The sequence below is a fragment of the Triturus cristatus genome, chromosome 11 (genome assembly GCF_964204655.1).
Source record: "Triturus cristatus chromosome 11, aTriCri1.1, whole genome shotgun sequence".
In the NCBI taxonomy this organism is placed as follows: domain Eukaryota; kingdom Metazoa; phylum Chordata; class Amphibia; order Caudata; family Salamandridae; genus Triturus; species Triturus cristatus.
In genome coordinates, this window is record NC_140594.1 from 1,158,606,854 (window position 1) to 1,158,619,973 (window position 13,120).

The 13,120-nt window shown below is 47.0% G+C and overlaps 1 protein-coding gene across 1 annotated transcript in view; it reads left to right on the forward strand.

Moving 5' to 3' along the window:
- LOC146788633 (putative cation-transporting ATPase 13A4) overlaps window positions 1-13,120 on the forward strand; it is a 235,098-nt gene that overhangs the window by 66,375 nt on the left and 155,603 nt on the right. Inside the window, exons 9-10 of the mRNA XM_085635818.1 lie at window positions 253-384; window positions 10,895-11,065. Of these exons, the coding sequence (XP_085491944.1) occupies window positions 253-384; window positions 10,895-11,065 (303 nt within the window). The remainder of the gene's footprint in view (window positions 1-252; window positions 385-10,894; window positions 11,066-13,120) is intronic.

Here is a 13,120-nt window from a genome sequence, read left to right on the forward strand (position 1 = left end):
TCTATCCTCCTTTGGCCAAACATCTCGCATCTCTGCAAGCCATCAGCAAACATCATCAGTGGGGATGCTGTGGTGCGTACAGGGTTGGAGCCTATGGCATGCTAGCTTGCAATTCTTCATCCCCGTCTCTATTCCTTAACAATTTCATACAGGCGCCAGTCCTAAGATCTGCCTGCCTATTGGATAAGTAAGAGCATTCACTAGCCTGTGGTCAGAGAGATGATCTTAGTGTACATTTATAATCTTCTATAGGTTGTAATCAAGTGGAATCACGACTCCTGGTCCCTGGAGATGTCATTGTCTTAACCGGAAAGAATTTCTTCCTCTCGTGCGACGCGATCCTGGTCAGCGGCAGCTGTGTGTTGAACGAAGGCATGCTCACAGGTGAGGAGCTCCGTTTCAGGCCAATGTTCACTGTTGTAGGGAACTGTCTTTAGTGCCTGGTTCATCGTCCTCTGTTTTCACAAGTGTCGATTCTCCTCTACATTTAACACATAGGGCGTCGAGTCAGTAGTGGTGATATCCGTGGAACTCTAAATCTAGACTGCGCTGGTGCTAGTGCAGAATTAGAACTCTGCTTGCACGACTCACATGATTTAGAGCAGAACCGGCTGTGGCAAATCAGGTAAAATTATGGCTGTTTTCACATTTCACAGGTCTGTGAAGTTCCCAAATAAATTGTGGTACCCCATTGAACTGCTAAGCCCTGTTTCCAATCTGACCAAAGTACATGTGTTCCATGAAAGCATCTTTAACGAATATGCCTCCTTATCCCGCATTCTTTTTTTATTTATTTATTTATTTATTTCTGAATTTGTAAAGCGCATGGTTACACTTACAGTGTGTCCCCGCGCTGTCAGAAGAGCCATCTACTCCGTCAGTCAGACAAGACGGGTTAGTCTTTAGGGAAGAGGAATGTTTTGAGCTTTCTCCGGAAGATGAGCTCCGAGGTTTCCACTCTTAAGCTCAGGGGGAGAGAGTTCCATTTATGTGCCGCCAAAATACGAAAGGATTTACCTCCCATTCTGGCTTTCTTGTGTCTGGGGACAGCGAGGAGGCCTGCTCCTAACGAGCGGAGTTGTCGAGTGGGCGTATAGGGGCAAAGAAGGTTCCGAAGGAAGGCCGGGCCCTTGCCATGTACGATCCTGTGACCAATGCAAAGGACTTTGAAATCAATTCTCTCATTGATCGGCAGCCAATGCAGAGTTCGTAGGGATTTTTTTGAAGGGGCTCTTCTGGGCAGCCGGAGGACCAGACGAGCGGCAGCATTCTGAATTGTCTGCAGTCGCCGCCGGCTAGTGGCATTGGCTCCCAGATAAAGGGCATTGCCGTAGTCCAGTCATGACATGACAAGGGCGTGGACCAGGGTCTTCCTAGATGATTCTGGGAGCAGGTCGATGGTTTTGCGGAGTTTCCGTAGAATCGAGAAGCACGAACCGGCTACCCGTCTAGTATGGTAGTCGAAGTCCATCTTTGAGTCCACCCATACTCCCAGATTCTTGACCTGATCACTAGGGGTAGGAAGGGGCCCCAGGGTCTGCGGCCACCAAGCAGATGACCAGACTGAGGGGGGTTTTCCAACAATCAGCACCTCAGTCTTGTCACCATTAAGACGGAGGCAATTCTTCGCCATCCATCCCGCCATATCCTGGAGGCATGCTGAGAAGTTAGCGGCGGCTTGTTCAGCAGGTTGGGTCAGAGCGACCACCAACTGTGTGTCGTCTGCGTATGTCACTACTTCCACCCCGTATCGTTCCGCAGTGGTAGCCACGGGGGTGACATATAAATTAAAAAGGGTTGGACTGAGGCTTGAGCCCTGCGGCACTCCTTGACCAAGGTCAAAGGTATCGGAGCGTGCTCCTCCTTGCTCTACCGAGAAGCTACGGTTGGTGAGAAAAGATTCCAACCATAACCAGGCCATGCCTGTCACCCCTCCTTTCTTCAGACACTGCAGCAGCGTATGATGTGCTACAGTGTCGAAGGCTGCACTGAGGTCCAGGAGCACTAGAGCTGCCACATGTCCTGCATCTACGTGCTTCCTCAGTGCCTCAGTCGAAAAAAGGAGGGCTGATTCCGTGGAGTGGCGTGCTCGGAATCCCGATTGGTTGGTATGCAGGAGGCCTCTGGACTCTATGTGCGCGGATAGTTGTTGGTTCACCAGCTTTTCCGCCAGTTTAGAGAAGAAGGGTAAAAGCGAAATGGGGCGGAGATTGCTAAGCTGGGACGCACTGATGTTGGTTTTTTTTTTTCAGAGGCAGTACGACTGCCTGTTTCCACCGGTGAGGGACTTTGCCAGTGTTGAAAGAGGTAGATAGTATGTGGCCAACATAAGGTGCCAGATGACTCATGGCACTGGCCAGGAATTTGGCAGGGGCAGGATCGTGCGGGGAGCCTGATTTAATGCCTTTAGCAGTGGCTATCAGGAGTGCTTCTGACGGAACTTGATATACTGTGAGGCAGTCTTCGATCTTTGCCTCCCAGGTTGCTTCTTCATGAGGAGGAAGAAGGTTAGAGCCAGTTCTTGCATCATCCGGGAAACTGTTGTAAATGTCGCGTACTTTTTTGTGGAAAAATTCCGCGATAGCGTTACATGATTGAGCTGATGTGTCGGCCTGCTCTAAAGCAGGGGGAGGTGAAGTAATCTCTTTATAAATCCTAAAGAGTTCCTTGGATGAGCAGTTAGCACTATCTATTCGATCCGCATAGAAGGTCGCTTTGGCTTTCCTAATTTGGAGGTGGTATTCTTTAATGCTAGCTCTGTATACATCTCTTGCCTCTAGTGAATAGTTCTTCCTCCAGGCTCGTTCAAGTCTCTTACAGGCTGCCTTGGTTTCTCTAAGAGTTGTGCTGAACCAAGGTGCAGTTTTAGTTAGTCGCTCTGGGCCCTTATTGGCCCAAGGGGCAGTGATGTCCAGGGCCTTAGTGATGTGTCCGTCCAGGGCTATGCAAGCTCTGTCCACGTCCACTCCTAAGTCTGCTGGGGAACCGTTTAGTCGGAAGTGATGCTCGAAAGAGTCCATGGAAAACCGGGCCCATTTCCTTTGTAGTTTATTGGCGCAATGGTGAGTTTTTATGTGATGAGTCATGACTAGGAAGTGGAAAGGGACTAGGAAGTGATCTGTCCACAGCAAAGGAATGGGAGTATCCTGTGTCAGATCCTCTAAGTTATTAAAAATGGGGTCAAGAAGGTGCCCCTGACGATGAGTCGGGAGGTGGGAGGCAGTGACTAATTGTAAGGTTAGCAGCTCTTGGCATAATTCTTGAGCAGCTGAGTTGTTAAGGTCTTCAATGTGGAGATTAAGATCCCCTAATACAAGGAACTTCCTGTATCTCATAGCCAATGGGGTGACGTTCTGGATAAGACTTTCCGTAAAGTTTCTACTACCTCCAGGGGGTCTATAGATCAGTAGACCTTTGATGACCGTATTTTTGTCGATGCCGATGGAGAAAGCTCCAGTTTCGCTATCTGTTATAGTAACAGGTTCGAGGGAGCATGTCATATTCATTCTATAGATTATGGCAATGCCACCTCCCCTTCCCTTAGGTCTATCCTGCCTGCAAATTGCATATCCAGGGGGCAGGGCCTCCCTGACTTCAGGGTCTGAGTCTTCATCCAGCCAAGTTTCAGTAAGGCATAGTAAGTCCCATTTGTTGTCGATTATAAGGTCGAATACTTCGAGTTTATGCTTTTTGAGGGAGCGACAGTTAAGTAGAGCGCCACTGATTTTTCTACTGTGCTCTGGTTGGACATTGCCGTATGGCGTGCTAGCTTTGGGATGTTTATTGAGGGTGAAGCCACAGTTACCGCAGGAATTAGTAGGTCTACTGAGATCCATGCTGTGCTCACATACCTTTAGGGAGTTGGTGCGAAGGGTGAGGAGTTCCTCTTTGTCGTAGCAGTTATCTGGGAGGTGAGGACCAGGGGGTCTAGCCCCGTGCCCCGGTCTGCCGCGGACGGGCGCAGACGGGCTTGCCTTAGGCGCGCCTTCGGCGCGCAGACGGCGCTCCCGCTGCGCTCGTCCGCTGCGCTTCCGCTGGCAACACATGATATGGGCGGGGGAGGGCGTGGCCTCGAAAGTGGGCGTGGCCTGTGCGACGCCGGGGAGGCGAGCTGGGGGTCGTTGCAGTCGTCGCAAGGGCGCTGTTTGGATTTCAAACTGAGGGAAAGTGAAGCAACAGGCTTCTGGTAAGTTTTACACAGCTAAAATCACTTTATACAATTTTTAAGAACACGAGTCTCCCGGCGTCTGCCAGCGGAGCTCTGACACTTCTGGCGGCGTCAACACAAAGCGCGCGCTCTTATAAGTGAACCCGAAGTGGGCGTGGCCTCGAAAGTGGGCGTGGCCTGTGCGACGCCGGGGAGGCGAGCTGGGGGTCGTTGCAGTCGTCGCAAGGGCGCTGTTTGGATTTCAAACTGAGGGAAAGTGCGGGGGGGGGCGCTGGATGTTGGAATAGTATAATTTACTATTCCAACTCCAGTTTGTGCAGACAGTAGGGAAGGTGTTGGGTTTTAAATCCAACACCTTCCTCCCTTCCGCAAGTCGTTGTTCCGACTTGCGGAGTAATGGTATGCGGAATCACAACGCGGTGGTTGTAACGACCGCGTTGTGATTCCCTGCGGAAAAAAAGTTTTGTTATAAACGTTGTTTACCATCTTTAACACCTTTAAGAAAGCAGCCCATGGGTGTGGCTCGATTGTTGATTCAATGCTACTGAACTGTTGCAACAGCAAGTCTACATATTCAAATAAAATATTATTAGGAAAATTATAACATTTGAACTCAGAGCCCTGGATTTAATCCCAGAGTAATGGTCATAACAAAAGGAAGAGTTTCTCCCATGTGATCACTGCGCTCCAGTATATGAATGTGTACATATGTATGTTATATATTTGTATGTCTATCTATAAAAATGACTACTTTTCATATTGCACTGCATACACAAATGTACTTCCAGTTACACTGACCCAGACGTTAGAGGAAAATGTACACATATGACACCATATGCACATTTGAAGGTATGACTGTATGGCTCTAACGTAATGTATGTCTCAGCATATGCATCACATCACATGCTGCCCAGAGAAGGTAAATTCGTCGGCATATTGCACAAATGCAATCATTCATTCATTCCTTTACTCAGGGCTAACAGTATATACTTATATGACACACACACATGTGTACATTGGCTTATATGCCAACACAAATACAGGATTCATCCACTGCGTCTTCTCATCTGTGCCACGTTACATCGAAGCTTGCGTTTGATTTGCTTGAGTGAGATTTTGAAGGTTTTCTTTTATTAAATGTAAAGCATTTGCAATATTTGTGTACAATTCTTGTGATTCTGCTTGTGCCAAAAGCTGTATAAAGGCCCCTCCTGTGGTGTCACATTCGTGTGAGATGCACGCTAGAGCTACCTTCATGGTAGTCATAGCATCATGGTGGTCATAGTAGAACCGTAGGTCCACACCTTGCCACTGAAGAGACTCTGTGGAATTAACATTCCTCTCTGTCTGCACTCTGAGTCCTCTGTATCCAAATCTCAGACACTGATCACATGCTTAAAACTATAACTGTGGTGCCTTCTTACCATCTTCCACCTGTAACCTGAGACTCTTATCCTAAAGAATAAAGTATATTGTTATCACCTGTGCGACCGGCTAACCTGCAGCTTCATTTACCAGAAGACCATCCCAAGAAATAGCAAAACCCAATTGATGAAAACCACTGCAGGGTACGCATGCTAAAACCCACAACTAGGACAAGAAAGCAAGAGGCTGGAGAGGTGGAGATAAATCAACATTATTGACAAAAGACAATTACTGTCTTACTGGAAAGAGTTTAATCCTCCAATCAAATTATTTCTTCCAAATACTGATCTCTAGGACATGCCGTGGTCCGAGAGCTGTGGCTTCTAGCATGTCAATAGGCCCCTTGCCAATCAAAGAGACCCTCTGCTAATTTCTGTTCATGTTATTTAATTGAAATCAATAAATGTAAGTTATTTGTTGTTATAACCGGAAGAGTAGAACCTGAGCCAAAAATGCTGGGAGCAACAAGTTCACTCTCTTGGGTGAACTTAGCATGAGCAACAACCAGTGAACATGGGACAGCATCAGAGTATCTTTCTGGTCATTGGACGTCTGCAAGCATCTCCCCTCAAGAGATGAACCTGTTCTCACAGCTGGACATTAGGAGTAACAAATGCCCCTTCATCCAGGGAACTGTCCGCACAGGTCTAGTGGAGAACACATCACATTCACACTTAGAGCCCCTCATTGGCTGCCAGTCATGTAGATTATTCTACTCAAAGCCATGACCAAACTCCACAAGGCAATATATAGACAACGTGGGTCTCCTAGGTCACGGGAACTAACCCAGTGGAAGACTGCTTCCTGCACAGCAGTTACTGTATCAGGTGGCAAGAACTAGGACATAAAACCTTTGGCAAAGAAGCCACTTCAGTTGCGGCTGTGAGGGGATGGAACAAGCTTTCATTACCCATTCATTTTGAACAGAGACTGAGAAGTGTTCAAGCTACTCAAAATACTTCACTAAATAGCTTCTTCTTCCATCTGCCTTGGGCTGGCTTCCTTTTGTGGAAACTAAATTAAATTTCAAGGTGTTATATCTGTTTTAGTTGGTTATGTCAATTGCCATGGTGCCAAGAAGCCTCATTACACAAGCCTTACGAACCAAATTAACATAACCTGACATAAGAAGGCAAATACTAAGTGAAAATGACCCAGCTACTGGTTAGAGCCTAAATAAGGCCCCTTTACAGAGCACCAACTGTCACTGTGCCATTCGAAAGAGACCCTGCTGAATTCTGTTGCCAGAGAAACTTTACTACCCAATTCTTGCAAGGTCTTCTGAAGAGTTTTACTACAGTAAACTAAATGCTCTTTTTGAGTCTATTAATTGTCAACATGTCCATCACCGTTCTGATCTCGGTGCATATCGAACGCTGTCCTTCCACTAGAAACCAACACAGTAAGTGAAGCCTCTTCTCTTCCGCCATGCTTGGGTTTCACCTACGGCGTTCTAAGGTTTCACGTGGCCCCTTTCTTTCAATTCTTCACCTCAAGCTACTGACTAACCTCTTTGAGAGCCTTGGTCTGGGCTTCCGATTGTAAGTGGGTGAAACCCACAAACCCATGCAAAACTGTATGTGATGTAACTGATTATTCTTACAAAGATGAAATTAAAATATAATAATCATGGTCCTGACAACCATCACAGATTCCCTGTCCTTCTACTCCTCAGCCCTTTGCCCATGAAACCCACCCATTCAAGCCTGTCAACAATCTGGGACCGCTCTCTGTTTCCTGGCTCTCCTTCTGCCCATCAGTGTCTAGTCAATAGTTAAGACGGTGCCATAAAGATGGTCTAACCAGTTTAAAGTATGGATGTGGAAGTTACTCCTGGTAGTCCTTACTCGTCCTAACCATTGAAAACTAAAAGTCCTTTACAACTGCGTTGTCAGACTGTCCGATGTTTTTGGAAAACCTTTCATGCCAATCTAGCGTTGGAGCCAGTCACTGGTGTCAGGTAGGAAAGTGTACCTTTATGTACCCATCATACAGGATGCAGAAACTGAGAACTGAGAAATGCTCTTTAATATCGAATACATCAACCAGACATATGGTCCAAGAGCCAGCACGGATCAGACCAAAGGCTAACAGACAGCGTGGAGGCAGGTAAAGAAGAACGCAAGAAAGACAGAAACTGCTAGGGAATAAGTGCCCTGACATTCATGCATCTATTCAAAAACTCCATGGGTGTCTCAACGCTCTAATATATAAGCCAATGTAATGATGCCCTCTGGACCTCTTGAAGCTCTGTGTTTAGACTCCTCTGTCAGTGTCCTCATAAACATTCATTAATAAGAATTCATCACTAAGAGTTCTACAGCAGATTGCAGCAAAATGTACTACCACATAAAAAAATATAACAAGTAAAGAAATTGAAAAAAGACATCTTTGCAGCCATGGTACAATGCAACATAAATATTGGAAATTACAGCTGTCTGAGTGATGGTCTATCTCAGGTATTCCAGGGGGTGTAAAGGATTCCCCTAAGGTTTTCCAATGTTTTTGTGTTTTTATTAGGTCTCCCTAAGTGAAACAGAAATGTTCAGGCATAACACCTTACTCTCCTAAAAACACAGCGGCGGTTGCCTCCAAACGGGGTGGTGGGGTGGGTAGCGGGTCAGGAACAAAGAATAAACATACCTGCTTTGCTGCCGCACTTGCAGCACATCTCCCCTCTTCTTCTTTTCTTCTTCCCGGCTGCAGCCTGCAGTGGAAGCATCCACGCTTCCGACTCTGCCAGCCAATCACAACGCTGCAGAAGCAGTGTCGTGATTGGTTTGAGCACCCTGTTTGGCCGCTCAGGCAGTGCCAGAGGATGCTGGGCATGTTCTCCAGCCCATGGAGAACATTGCAAGTGGGCATGAGGGTTTGGCCGGCCCTGCAAACCACTCCTGCTCCCTCTGCGTCAGCTAGCCCCGCCCTGCCCCGCCTGGAGTCGTAAAAGGAAAGAAAATGATAATAACGTCTTCTTATTATTGTTTTATTTGAATTTTTCTCTGCTCAACGAGCAGTGGGGCGATGCTCCTCCGCCTTAGCGGAGGGGCCGCCACTGCTAAAACACTCAGGCTTCTCCCCAATGACAAGTCCTCATGAGGCGGATCTGCGTGGGGGTTCATTGCATCTCTCACAGAGAGGATCTGGCGTCGCTGATCAGGTCACACTCGTCCTTCTGAAAAGGGTTTGGAAAGTATCAGGACGGGTGTTTTTTCCACTGTAATGGCTCATGCTGGTTAAAAAACACATAACAGAATTCTGCCCTGTGCCCTCACAGTGGTTCAGAACGAGCCTTTTCACAGCAAGGTCTGATCTCCAACATTAGACACGTCGCATTGGGTAATGCGGATCCAAGCCTGCTGGGGACCTTGCGGGCCAGTTTCAGGATTGAGTTTGACGCAGTTGAATTATCGGCAACCTCATAACACAGACCTACAGCTTCTATGAAGCTACAGACCCCTCACACTACCAGCATCTCTTGCTAAGTTCGTAGAGAGATGTTTCACCGCTGAGCTTGAGCACACTTCTAAAACCAGCACCTGGGAGGTTTTGTTCCAGCTTGAGGACAGAGCACAGAGCAGGAGGGTGCAGCCTAAACATTGCGGAAGCCAGGCTGTGGGCCTTTCACAAATCTGCGGCACCATATCCTATGACAGTCCGGAAATGGCACAACGTGTACTGAAAGTGCTGTTTATAAATAATTGAAAATATAGATAGATATTGCGCAATCCGTATATACACCTGTATACGCCTAGAATCTTGCCTTCGTGGACCCCCCAAGGCTCCTTCCCGGATCTTCTTTTTAATCTCATTTTGGTCTCTATTTTGATCCTGTAGATTAGATAGGATCAGCCGCGCTGATATTTCCTCTTAGATTTCTTAAACTAGAAACTAATCCCCACAAGACAGAGTTTCTTTTATTTTCACCCTACAAGACAGCATCATGACAAAATGACAACAAAGGAGTGATCAACATAAGAAATTAAACATTGTCTCTAGGATTGTGCTCCATTTCTCTCTGGACAAATCACCAAGAGAATCTTTTAGGGATTGGCAGGAGCGAGGCGCTTGTCAAGAATTGTCAGATGTCCCTTTGCGAATCCCAGAGTTCTCCTCCACTTACAGAAGCGGGAACCACTTTGCTTCAGCTAGCCGACCCATGACTGGCTCTGCCCCTGAAGAACAGTATCCGTCAGCGAGCCGAGAGCTTCAGAGCATGAAAAGGACCGACCTGTTTTCAGCTGGCGCCCTGACACTAATGTTTTGTTAATGTCCTCCATGGACTACATGGGAGTCATGAGAAAGATACAAGAAAAAGATCCCTGAGTGCACAGAGAGAGGTAACTCCTTGTACAGCAGGTTGATGGACCTCCCACCAGGTTCAAAGTAACCCTTAAAAGCAGGATCTTCATTTCAAGGAAGTCTTGAAAGATGCCAGATGTTCACTGAAATTGTTATCAGGTCCAGTTTCATCTAAGATGTAATCAATGCGTCATCATCTCAGCTAAAGTCCTCCGTTAACTTGAGTAAGTAAGATGTTGACAATCTCTTGAGACCTTGGAATGAGTCTGCTCACGCTCTAGTTAAAGGCCTTCCAAAGACACGTCCCCCACCGTGCGGGCCTCCACTCTGCAGCCCGGCTGGACCATAACGCTTGACTGGTTAGCCCTTGGTTAGCATTGAGTATATACAACTGCAGGTCGCACTTTTAGGGCTGCACACCGCCACTCACCCTATACCTCCCTCAGCGATCTAACCTTCAATGCGACAACACATCTCGTCGAACCCTTCCAAGCCTTCACCTCAAAATCCCACCTTTCAATGTAACAATCATCCACCAGCAGTCTTTATTCCGCATTGCTGCTAGACTGCTGGACGCCATCCATACTCAAATAAGAGTTGTTGCTTCCCCAGAGCCTAAAACACAATGTGAAAAATACCTTTACACCCAATTGAAGGAGACAAATGCGGGTTATCCTTCTCAGTGCGTCGCTCACAGACACCATCACCACCGCTGACCCTACCCCATCTTATCTGTATGCTTTAGATTGCTACAATTTTCCTTCACCTCCCTTGGAGGAGAATTACTTGATGTCAATATGCTGTGTAAAACTGTCTGTTGTGTTGTCATTATTAATATCTTGAGTTGCAATATGCTGCCTGGTGTGAAGTTTCATTACTCCTGTAGCACTCACTTGACTGGTTTGGACATGAAAGCGCTTTAACAAGTACTACAAATAAATAAAGACAAGAAATTATTGTGCACTTCATTGACCCTAAATTGATTTTATCAACCTTCTTAAGGTGAATGCATCCCTGTGACAAAGACCCAGTTACCGCACATGGACAAGTCCATGCCATGGATGAAGTTCAGTGGAGAAGATTACAAGAGGCACGTCCTCTTCTGCGGGACGGAGGTCATCCGAGCGGAATCCACAGGCCAGGGTCCAGCGAAGGCTGTGGTCCTGAGAACAGGTGAGTGTATGACCAGTATCTTACCCAAGAAGTTCACATCAACAGGACAGGAGCTTTCTTCACTGCCCTCCAGAAAAATAGGCCTGACCCAAACCACCCAAGGGGTTAAAAGGTGAGTGCCTCTCATGGAAAAGTGTGGCTTAATGGCTGGATATGTGCATCACTATACGTCAGGGGTGAAGGGAGCCAACCAAGGAGATGTTTCTCCGGTGACAGAACATTGTAGCTTTACCACTAAACAACTCAGAACTTCAAAAACTAGCTCACAAGTGCTTACTTCAAGGAAATTGGCAGCCAATCACAGCATGCCTGTTGTCTGAGGTCCGTGAGAGGGACTAACCAAAGAGGATGTGTCCTGGCCAGTCACTGCCGCTAAGGAGGACATGGGAAAGGGGGGCTGCTTGCTTAAAACAGTGAAACCCATCTAATTACTGAAGAAGAGTCAGACACAGCCATTGCAGGAAGAGACCAAATGAAGTGATTGTGGCCCCTTCATAAAACATTGTAAAGAAATCACTGCTAGATAAGTCATGAAAAGTTAAAAGACCAACTAAAGAAATATTGCAAACTTCAAAAAACATTGTAGCCCAGGTACTCTAGATGAGTATGGCTGGGCATCAGAAATCCCAAAGAGGACCAACCTTTGAGACTGTGCCTTCTTCTTTGAAGATTGTGGCCCAGACCCTACGGATGGCTGTGGCAGATTCTCATAAAGTGTAGACGACAGGAATAGGGCAACATAAGTCCACTACATCGAGTACGGGCACTAAACAATACCGACATGGTACACAATAGAGACTGGTGATGTAGAGAGCTAAGCATTTGAAGATTCTTGTTTGGAGATTTTGGCCGAAGGCTATTTGCGTGCCACTTGACAATTCTCGATTTGTTTTGTGGGGTACTTGTGAAGATTTGTCTTCCAAACCCCAGCATAATACTAGGGGTGTCCATGCAAATGAAGAGAGATATCACAAGGGGACAATGGACAACCACATTGATTCTTGACCGGGGTCTTTGATGTAGAGATCTGCGGTGCGTGGTTCACTCCCTGGATCCTTGCTGACTCGGATCTGCAATGGAGACCGACCTGACCTAGATGGAAGCAGCTGGTGAGGATCACTGTGCTCCGGGAGGTGGATGGTGACAACTCTTGCTCTAGAAATCTCCTTAAGGATGAAGCGAGGCAGGACCTGAAGAAGGGACCGGTCCTGTCTCTCTTCAAAGAAACTGAGACTTGAAAACGATGACGCCTCCAGCTACATCCTCACCTCGGTCAAAGTGCAGAGCATAAAGTCATTGCGATAGTTCAGTGGATTAAAGAACTCTCTGTTGAGAACCGTGTGCGATGAGTGCACAATGGCCTCTGGTAATTATAGGACTGACCAAAGGCCTGATGTAGAGAAGGGTAGTGCTGGTAATTTTGCCTAAAAACGTAGACTTTCTGTACATTTCCCGATTAGCCAAAGTACTCTCTTTGGGCTAGCCTTGGTAGCAGACACCTGCCGCATAGCATTGCATCCTGCCGCTCCGTCGGGGGCTTTATGATGGCTCTGGCTGGTACAGTCACCACCTAGGATGACAAGGCTGTCATGATATCTGGCAGAGATCAGTGTGTGAAACGACGACGGAGAGTGTGTTGAACCTTCATCTAATCCTAAACACAATGGCCCCAACGTGACCGGGAACAAATGTAGCATATTTGGGAGAATTGATCTGTGGATGCTGACTGCCCTCAAGCAGTGTTTGAAACTCCCACACCTGTCACTGTCAGGACCTCAGCTGAGATATTTCACCTCCAAGGTGGTACTTCCCAAAGCAGACACAACCATGGCAGAGAAGCCAAAATGCAGAGGAATTTCCACCCCCAGAGTGGATGGAACTTCTGAAGTATGATGGAGAGGGTCCTCCCTCACAAACTTGGTGGATAGCCGTTCCTCCAACTTTTATAGCCTATAGAACTTGTTATACAGCGGACGGCATTTGCAGCGCTTTTTGACAGACAGTTTGTCCTCGAAACTCTAGATCAGGCCATCGTGACACGACCAATCGTCTGCC